This window comes from Bidens hawaiensis, unplaced genomic scaffold (genome assembly GCF_021521415.1).
Source record: "Bidens hawaiensis isolate Kalapana, Puna unplaced genomic scaffold, B.hawaiensis_p1.1 tig00008706_1, whole genome shotgun sequence".
NCBI classification, from domain to species: Eukaryota; Viridiplantae; Streptophyta; class Magnoliopsida; order Asterales; family Asteraceae; genus Bidens; species Bidens hawaiensis.
Genome location: NW_027491628.1, coordinates 762,161 through 773,167, shown reverse-complemented (window position 1 = coordinate 773,167; position 11,007 = coordinate 762,161). Strand labels below are relative to the sequence as shown.

The 11,007-nt window shown below is 33.6% G+C and overlaps 1 protein-coding gene across 1 annotated transcript; it reads left to right on the top strand.

Moving 5' to 3' along the window:
• Positions 1-5,979: 5,979 nt before the first annotated feature.
• LOC143529792 (ras-related protein RABA5a-like) lies at positions 5,980-9,015 on the top strand. Its single transcript, XM_077025503.1, has 2 exons — positions 5,980-6,399; positions 8,640-9,015. The coding sequence occupies exons 1-2, from the start codon at positions 6,060-6,062 to the stop codon at positions 8,960-8,962; spliced, it is 663 nt and encodes a 220-aa protein (XP_076881618.1). The 5' UTR covers positions 5,980-6,059; the 3' UTR covers positions 8,963-9,015.
• The last annotated feature ends 1,992 nt before the right edge of the window (positions 9,016-11,007 follow it).

Genomic DNA, 11,007 nt, shown 5'->3' with positions numbered 1-11,007 from the left:
CTACTGACAAGATAATACAAGTCAAGGAAAGATTAAAAAACCGCACGAGATCGTTAGAAGAGTTATGCAGATCATCGACGCAAACCATTAGAATTTCAAGTTGGAGATAAAGTGTTACTAAAAGTATCCCCATGGAAAGGAGTAGTCCGATTTGGTAAGAAAAGAAAGTTAAGTCCAAGGTTTGTTGGACCATTCCAAATTATTAAAAGAATTGGACCAGTAGCCTATCAGCTGGAGTTACCAGAAGAAATGGCCGGTATACATGATATATTTCATGTAAGCAACCTAAGGAAATACCTGAAGAATCGTTAAAAGTACCCCTTCAAGATATAAAGGTAAAGGAAAATTTGAAATTCGTTGAGAAACCATTACAAATTGAAGATAGGAAGATCAAGAATCTCAAGCATAAAAGAATAGTTTTGGTTAAAGTAAAATGGATTCAAAACATGGACCAGAATATACTTAAGAATTAGAATCAGAAATGAAGCGAAAGTACCCACACCTATTTCAATAGATCTCGATGACGAGATTTAAAATAAGGAGGGGAGACTATAACAAACCATAATAAGAAATAAAAAAATCAAAGAAAGAAATGAAGAAATGAGAAAGAAAAGAGAAGAAATAAAAGGAAGAATGGAAAATGTAAAGGAAAAATTTCATCCCACATTGGTGGGGGAAAGAAAATGGAAGGCTTCCACCATGGTATAAATAGGATTTCTAACTCTTCTCCCACATCGCTAGATTACAATACTTGTAAGCTCTTTATAAGAAAGAAAGTTTACATGATAATATTCTTATATACCAAATCACACCCAGTAGTCCTAGCGGAGGGTGCGAAGCACCCGACACGCACGGGCTCGGGCGAAGTGCAATGGGCGCAATGTAGCGCTTTGATCTCTCACTAAAATTTTCTTATATAAGACTAGTATTATACCGAGTAATTGTAACGGTACCTCTCCGATCGAAAGGAACTTTTATAAGACGAATCCAAAAGCTCTACCTAACCAAGGTATGACATTGTGCCATCGTGTAAAGTTTCATGTCTCGTGATTATCGTTATGATTATAGGTTTATACTAATAGAGATATACTACATTGTGTTTAATCTAGGTGCTTAACACCAGAAGGCGTGTTAAATATAAACTTGCAATGTGAGACATTCGAGTTTTTGCACAACTCACATTTGCGTGAGATAATTGATTTTCTAACACTGTCATGATGCTTTTTGAAAACCATCAAACTCATGACGGATAGTTTAAATATTTTCAAAAGGATTTAAACTACATTACAGTTATTAAGTCTCTGTAGACTTAGGGGATGGTTACTACTGGTATTGTGGGGTTTTGTTTACAAGGCTTGCCTACTGGGCTATTACACGTTACTTATTGGACAAGTGTTAGCCAATAAGTAATATGACCACAGTCACAGATACGGTCGAGTGACAAGTACCTTTCGGTAATTTGTAAACAGGCAGATGTAAAAACACCTTAATGTTGTAACTGTAAAATGTGTTATTTATAAATGAATGTACTCACCAGTATTTCCTGCTGATCAAATATTTTTAAACATGTTTCATGTGACTTGTTAGAGACAAAGGAATGATGCATGCGGGCTTCCAGCTTAAATAAGTGGCTTGTCACCAGAATAAAGAAACGTGTTTTGTAAATTAGGGTTTATTCCTATAAAATTTATGTTTGTATAAAAACGGGTTTTTATCCCAGTTTATGAAATAAGAATTATGGTGTTTTTACAACTCTGATCATTTTTCCTAACTACGGTTCTGTTAAGATATTCCGCTGCAAATTATTTTAATAAACACCGATACCATCACTCAACGTTCGCGGCTCCCCTCCCGGGGTATAGGGGTCGGGGGCTGTGACACTAATTGTTTAAAAGCAGCAAGATTTTGAAAGTTACCCGTTTGAAATTTTAGGATTTGTGGTTGAATGTTCGAAGATGATGGAGACAATAGAATGAGGATGGAGGCAATAGGTCTGGTCAAATATTATAAATGTAATTTCATTATTGTGCTTTGATTTAGGTTGAACATTGATTATGCATAAATACCCTATTGAATATTACCATTTTGGAAAATAACCGTCAACAAACATTTACTACTCTTAAAAAGAAAAATCAAACTTTTTTTCGAAGTAACCATGTTTTTGAAGAGAATTTTTTTTAATTTATTTTAGAATTATTAAAATACTAAGAAATTACAAGATTACAAGTTATTTTTAGAAAAGTGTTAATTGAACCAATAGTAATGGGGCATGTGTCCAAAAAGATGTTGATTTAATATAATAAGTAGATGTATTATCCTAATTTCTTACTAATAACATAATTCAAAATTATATTAAATTACATTCAACATATTCTAATCTACTATACTATTTAATAATAGGGGAAGGTTAATATGGGGCTGCCACACATCTAACTTAGATGTGAAATCCATCAAAACTACGTAGTTTTGAAGTTTTGATCAAAATCAATTAAATCTCTTATTTTAGCTTTATCTCTACATAGAAGTGTAGAACTTTCCAAATTGATTGTTAATCCTTTTCAATACCAGTCTCCATTTCTCCATCAATATGAATACATGATGTTGTTCTTCGGACATTTTTTTTAATAATTCAGTATTTTTGTTATTGATTCTTTCTTTGTCCTTGTTGATCTTCAATTTCTTAAATAGGGTTACTAGGATGATGAATTGATATTCCGAATAATCAACCTTTTTGAATAAGCTAATACGTTAGCTTTTCAGAATTTATGTATGACATTATGATCTTTTTTCTTGTATTTTTATTCATATATGAATGTGTTTGTACGACGAGAATTGAGAAATTAGGAAGCTTTTGAAGCAAATCTGAATCTAATTGATCTGATCAATACAAAAGGACATTTGGCCATCATGGAGAATTTTATTAAAACATCTGTAGTTCATTTTCACTTAGTACTTTCATTTCAAATATCAAGATTTCATTTTTCTTTTTATTATTTGCCAATTGTACATAGAAAATGTATCCAGATTCGAATAGAATGTTATGATCTGAAGAAATCATAATAAAATAAAAATAAATAATCAGATTTGATGGAGAAACGGAGAGCAGAAAGACGAATAATATAATGCGTTATTCCGGACCTTACATTGGAGAAGGATGAAAAGCATCTATTTGGAGGGTCTTGCGCAGAGAGGATAGCGAACAACAGCAGGTGTCGATAACACATATTTATAGATAATTGGCATTTATGAGATAAAGCTAAAATAAGAGATTTAATTGATTTTGATCAAAACTATGTAGTTTTAATAGGTTTCACAGCTAAGTTAGATACATGACAGCCCCATCTTTACTTTCTCCGTACAAATATCTTAATGACATGCCACTTTGACCACTCATGTTTGAAACACAAACACACGCGTATAAACAAAGTAGGCGGTGCACGTTGACTTACAAGTTGGACTTTTTTTTGACAATATAAAAAAAGCCCAATTTGCGGCCCATTTACAGAGACAGACGTGTCTTCCTGTACTGTACCTGTACCTGCTGTAATGTATATCTACCTGTTTGTTGTTCATCACTTCCGATTCAAACCCTAGTTTCAACACATTCTTCAACAAATTGCTAACAATCTGCATATCTTCTGTTGCTACCCACTTCGATCTGCATTGTCAGCTGCTCAATTTCAGTAAGTTTGTTGGTTTTATGATTTGTTGAGTGTTTAGCGGTTGTTTAGAGATAGATACTTGTTTTAAGGGATTTTGTTAGGGAGATTAGTATCGTTGACCTTGTTTTGTTCTTTGGGTGATATTTAGTTTCGTAAATTGGCGGATTGATAGGTTTCGGGTTTGGGCTGTGGGTTCAGATTCTTCAACGCTATCCTGACCCGTATGTTTATTCCGGGATGACCCATTTGAAATCGTGTCGTGCTCAGGTTGGGTCAGCCCGTTTTATGTTTGTTTAGGAATTTTAGTAATATTGTTGTAACAATTTAAATAATTAATTGCTTCGATTCATAGAAAAAAAAACCCTGTTTTATTTCATGTCAGGTTCGAATTCGGGTTGGGTTTCGGGTTGTGCTAAGAACTGCCAGCCGTAGATCCTTCCAATTGGTTGTAGATGATATTTAATTTCGTAAATCTGGTTGGCGGGTTGATAGGTTTCCGGTTGGCGTGCTCAGAATCTAACCCGGCACATATATTTAATCATTTCGTGTCGGGTTGACCCGTTTAGAATCTGTTGTGTTCAGGTCGTGTTTCGGGTGGGCCCATTTTTCGTTTGTTTACGAATATGAGTAATATGTTTTCAACAATTTAAGCAGTTAATTACTTCGATTGATAGAAAATACGTTTGTAATTTTTGATAATTTTAATTGTTTTTGCGTATTTATCTTTCTTTCCCAGTTAACAAACTTGGGATACATATTTACCTCGTGATTTGTGAATTAAAAACAGTAGATCCTCCCAATGGATTGTTTAGATTTTAGGAAATTGATCTTAAAAACACCATTAGAAGTCTAAATTTGTGAGGATGTTGTTTGTCAGATCGATTGATAGATGAGTGAGCAGGAAAGGCATTTTGTTTGATGGACTAATTGCCAAGAGTTCCAATGGTTGATATTCTCTAGCTAACACAGATGATGTGGCCATTTTTGAAATATTACTGAAATTCTAGTTAATTTGAGTTGTCATGCCTGCTATGCTTTATGTCTTTGAATTGATGCTTGATTCTATTGGAATATCGCATCACTTGCTGAATTTCTGGACATTTTTTTATTATTGTTCGTATGTTTTTTAGAGGGCCTCACAACAATTATAGAAAATATCAGGAGATCTGAAAATTGATGTGATGTGCTGATGTTTTAATAGGATCAAGCATCAAATAAAATAAGTGAAGTATGATGGGCATGACACGTTTAAATTTTACTAGAATTTCAGATAATATTTAAGGAATGACAGTATTTTCAGTATTAAGTATAGAAAATAAATCGTTAAGACTGTTGACGGTTGATCAATCAAACCGGAATGCATTTTTTGCTCACTCTTCCTGGCAATTGATCTCTTGAATCTAGAGTTTTGGTGGTGTTTTTTCGGATCAATTTTGTAAAAAGTAAACAACTATGTTAGCTAGATCGACTATTGGGAAGATCTACTGATTAAATCGACCCTACACGCCATTTGCTCAACAAATCGATATGGGATTGGCTCTGTGAACCTTTCAGTTCTCGCAGACTGTAACCCATGCCCCAGCCTCATATAGTTTGGTAGCCTAGTGAATACATTAAGTTCATATCATTAGCGACTAGCAGTTGATAATGTGGACCAAACAACTACCAATGAGTGCTCTGAACACCTATCTTATTCAGCTTCTTACAGCAAGTTGATGCTACTTTTGTTGTTCAATCTGTGCTTCAGTTAAATACTTGAATTTTGATTCAATACTGCACAGTCTCATGCACACTTGATGCCCTGAAAATTCAATGGTAACATACATTTTAACTGTCATTTTTTTATTATGTGATCCATACTTGATTCGCATATGTAGTCTAGTTATGACATATGAATTTAACGATATAAGATAGCTTATGCTTGAAGGAAATTATTGATTCTTTCCATTTGATTTCACCCAAAAAAGATACGATTCTTGAAAATATGATACTCTTTCAGTTAAAATCATATTTTTTAATAAAATTGTTAAAGAGGTTTTATGCTCTAAATAACACTGTCGGTGAGTTTTGACCTGTTTGGCTTGTTAGAGATACAACATAACCCGAGTCAGCTCACAATTAGACAGGTCAGCATTGCGCTTCTAGAAGAAATAACTTAAAAGTTCCAATAATGACCTCCATCTGGTGTTTGCGAAAGTTTGAGGACTTGTTAAGATACCTTGCTTGCTTGCTTATCTTGCCTTTGAAGTTTTCTGTTTTCCTTTTGCCATCTTATAATAAAATCTTTAATTATTTGACCGTGCTGATTAGGTAAAGTTTGATGCTTCACAGGATTTGATATATATAATGGAATCATCAAATTCATATCATTGTATCAGATAAATAGAATAGTAGGAGATGGCATTTTACTCCCAAGAGGATTCTGGTGACGATTATCTGTTTAAGATCGTGCTAATCGGTGACTCAGCTGTTGGAAAGTCAAACTTGCTTGCAAGATTTGCTAGAGACGAGTTTTACCCGAATTCAAAGTCAACAATAGGAGTAGAATTTCAGACCCAGAAAATTGAAATTAAAGGAAAAGAAATTAAGGCCCAAATTTGGGACACTGCTGGTCAAGAACGGTTCAGAGCGGTTACCTCGGCTTATTATAGAGGTGCGGTTGGAGCTCTTTTGGTTTATGATATTAGTAGACGGCAAACGTTTGATAGCATTGGCAGATGGCTTAATGAACTTCACAGTAAGTTCTTTCATATTATTAGTTTTCGATCGTTACTTTCATACAAAACTGATTATTCAATGATCAGTTTTCAAAACGCATATCCAAATCCCATCATTTGATAGTTTTGGATAATTATTATTTTTGGTCCTTGCTCCTAGACATGAGCACAAAAACCAAATAACCAAAAAACCGAACCGATTGATAAAGAATGATTCAGTTATGATTTTCTATAACCAATTTTTATGGTCCGGTTATAACTGTATGTGTGCAAGTGTAAATAGCCAAACTAAGTAACTGAACCAGCCATTGTAATTTTTATTAACAATGTATTATATGTCGAAAAAGTTAGTAAATTTTGTTTTTATTTTTATTTTTATACATTATATGTCGAAAAAGTTAGTTTTTTTAAAACAAATGACATATTATTTGTCGCTCACTGTTATTTATAAATTTAAATGATTTAATAGTATTTTATTTGACCTAGCATATAATTGGATTTATTAATTGATACTAGCTTGAATCCACATTACTAGGGCTGCTCAAAAAGATCGCGGCTCACTTGAAAAAAACTCGTATCTAAATGAGCCAAGCCTGAGCCAGGGTTGGCTTGGTTCATGGCTTGCTCGATAACCGGCTCATTGGCTTGCTTGATTGGCTAATTATTTATATATTAAAAACCAAAAAGTCTACACTCACATTATTCACTAGTCATCATTTGTACAAAATAATTTGCTTAGGGTACAAGCTTCTTATGCGTAACTTCTTTGGTGACTTTATCTCCTTACTCACATACATATACATATACATATAAATATACATATACATACATATAGGATTAGTGTCATTTGAGAACTCTTAAATTATTTAAGAACTCGAAGGAACTCTTAATAACTAACGTTTATATATATATATATATATATATATATATATATAGATCAGGATCATGTGAGAACTTTTTATATTAAAAATCAAAGTATGTGGCTATCGTTACTAGCACTGTTCATCTTTCCAGTGACGGATTTAGAATTTTTTTTTATCTGGTTCGCTATTTTAAGATGCTCTAAATATATAAGAACGCGTATAAAAAAATTGGGTCGGGTTGACGATTCGGATTGGTTTAACGGTTCGGGTCAAGTAAATGCTCCACTACGGTTCGAAAAACACCTGGTTCGCTAAAAAAGTCGCTATTAAATGCTCCACTACGGTTCGAAAAACACCTGGTTCGCTTGACCCGGTACTCATTGGAATAAATCCGTCCCTGCATCTTTCTAAGTTTTCTTAAACACACGGAACAAACACATATATGCATAACTTATATAACAATATAATTACTTTTCATCTACGTATCTCCTACAGTTTTAATGTGTTGATCATGGAAAGTGAAGTACACTCCGAATATGCCTATTAATTTTGTTGGCATTACAACTTTTAATAATTTGTAATTTGCATACGTTAAATTTTTTTCAAAAAAAAAATGGTGTACACCACCATTGGACGCATCTATCGACCGATCCCATATATGAAAGAGATAATCATCTGTATTAGAGTAAATCAGATTGTGCTAGGGTTTGTTTGATTCTCATACCTTCACATTATAACTTTGAATGTTGCATAAAGTTTTTTAAGATTGTCCAAATGTTACTAAAATTTGTGATCTTTTTTTAGTTTAACGCGCCTCAACGTGCGGGACCAAATACTAGTTTGAATTAAACTCCAAATTTCAAGATATACAACAATAACATGTAAGAATATTTTAAAAAACTAAACAAAAATAGTGCATATAATATGCGCCTCTTGATCTTTTAAGAAGAAAAATAATACATATAATGTTATCATTTCTCTTGTTTATAAATTTTGTATTATGTGCATAACTGCATGTTAAAAAATTACTTTTATATATGTCAATATTTGTAAAATAAAAAAATTAACGAGCCGGCTCAATGAGCCACAAGCTGGCTAGAGCTTGATTTTCGGCTCGAGGTTACCATGCTTGGCTCATGAACAGCCCAAATGTACCCAAAGCCGGTGGCAGTTAACTAACTAACCGAACCATCTTTTCCAATTTCCAAACTGTTTATAATCGAACTGATTGGATATGGAAATCTAAAAGCCGAAAGATTAATTATAGGTTTGGTTTTACACCTTAGACCAAAACTGCAATAATGATTTGTGTAATTTACTCTTTTTATTATTTGCTTGATCAGCTCACTCGGATATGAACTTGTGTAATTTACTCTTTTTATTATTTGCTTGATCAGCTCACTCGGATATGAACGTCGTTTCAATACTTGTTGGAAACAAGTCGGATCTTAAAGACGTGAGGGAGGTTTCCACCGAGGAAGGAAAGCTGTTGGCTGAATCCGAGGGTTTATTTTTCATGGAAACATCAGCCTTAGATTCATCCAATGTGACGGCTGCGTTTGAGACGGTTGTTAAAGAGATTTACAACATTTTGAGCAGGAAAGTTATGCAGTCTCAGAAACACGAGCCTTCTTTGTCAGGAAATGGAAAAACGATTGTTTTGGAGACCGATTCAGACCAAGATAATGTACCTAACAAAACCTGGTGTTGTTCATCTTAGAATCAATGATATAAAGAAATGCACATTTTCTGTCCTTAATTGTGGTTGTGAGTCTTTTTTTTTAATGTTTTTGGCTTTTGAGTTTTAAGGTGAAAGTGTATTAGAAGATAATGTAAATGATGTGATGTTTAGAAAGAGAAAGAAAAAAAATGGGAAAAAAAAGATTTTTTTTTGTGATCAACAATGAAGCTTCATCTGTTGTAAACGAGACAAGCTTGAGCTTAGGCTGGCTCGGTTCTCAGTTCGTTTAGAGTTTTATTTTTACAATTCGATTTGTGAGTAATTTTTTAGTCTCAAACTTGGGTTTGAATTTTTTTTATTATTAGTTTAAAATTTTCAACCATAGATTAAAGCCAACATAGTCATTTGAATGTGTATATGCTTATTTTTATATGCATTTATAATTATAGTTGTATGTGTATACATGATATGTATTAATTAAACCGTTTAGGTAATAGTATTTGCTACGCAATTATATAACTATTATACTAAGTAAATGCTATTGTATATGTTAACACTAGGTTATAACCCGGGTACTACACGGGCATGGGTACCAAACATTTTGAAATATAAATAATTTAAATATCATCATCATCATACTCAGTAAATCCCACCAATAGCAAAGCTATGGTAGAGTCTGAGTAGGGTAAGATATAGACAACCTTACCTCTATCCCGTAGGAGTAGAGAGGCTGCTTCCGGTGAGACCCCCCGCTCAATAGTAGTTTTGCATCAAGCCTTGGACATAAGGCGCATAACACTCAACCACCGGGACACCGGCCGATTGGTGCGTGTACCCTTGTCTTTTGGCTGTCAATGCCACCACATGATGCCTGATTAACCTTCCGCCACTTTTAACGTTATTTTCACAAAATTAGTAAAATAACGTCAAAATTAGTGCAGTTTCACTTTTGCCCACCCGAGGGTTCACATATATATACATTATATGGGTGCACCGCAAGCAGGGCATAAATAATTTAAATATAAATACAAATTATACTTAACAGTGTTCCGTATACAATTACATATTAATTTCACTTGAAAAACTGAACGTGAGAGGTTTGGGTAATCTTTCTGCACTAATATCACTTGGGCCAAGTCACTTCATTTCTTTTCTTCAATACATTGTAAATGCACTACTAAAGTTTTCAACATGCTGCAGAAATTACCCAAATCAAACATAATTTACCTTGTAAAGAGGAATATTTACAATGATTGAGGCACTACTAAAGTTTTCAATATGCTGCAGAAATTACAAGGCCAATTGAGTAATAAGTAATTGAGAAACAATGATTGAAGCAATATTTACAAACTTGGGGATTCTTAGTGGTTCAATGCAAGACTTCTAACTCCGGAAGCAAGTTTTCAACTTCCATGCGATGTCACTGCATAGTCATTTGACAAAGTTGTAATTAGAGTGCAGTTGGTAGAAAAAAACTGAGCCATTGAACAAATATATATATACACATATAAGTTAAAGATAAAAAAGTATATTTTGATTTTTTGAACAAAAAAACTGCAAAATTCCAGAGAAAGATTCGATAATTGAAAACTGCGTCAAACCAACTTAAATCAAATGCTTAATTTACAACCCTAGAAATTTATAACAGTACCCTTAACGACGTATGATTGTTCGTCAATTGCGTGGAGCATGAGATCTGCTTCTTCAGTTTAACTATATCAAAAAGGGGTAGCGGCGCAGCTTGTTGCCCGCTTGCCTTCTGTTTCGATGTAATCCAATAAACAATCATATATTATAAAAACTATATCAAAAGATAACCATATCATTCACAACAGCCATGGTGACCGAAAGAACTGTGATTTCAGATATTAAAGTGAATTACTTTCGAGTTCTCATTAACGCTACCAAACTGAATTGTATTAATTTGGAAAACCCAAATATTGGTAGCCGTGGAACGACCGGGCGTGTAACGAACGGTGGCTGCAGAATCACAGGTGCTCATAATTCAAACTTTGCAAGATGCTATTGATTCTTTATTATATTATAGTAGTAAATATAACTTTTTTTTAAAAAACAATGGGGAC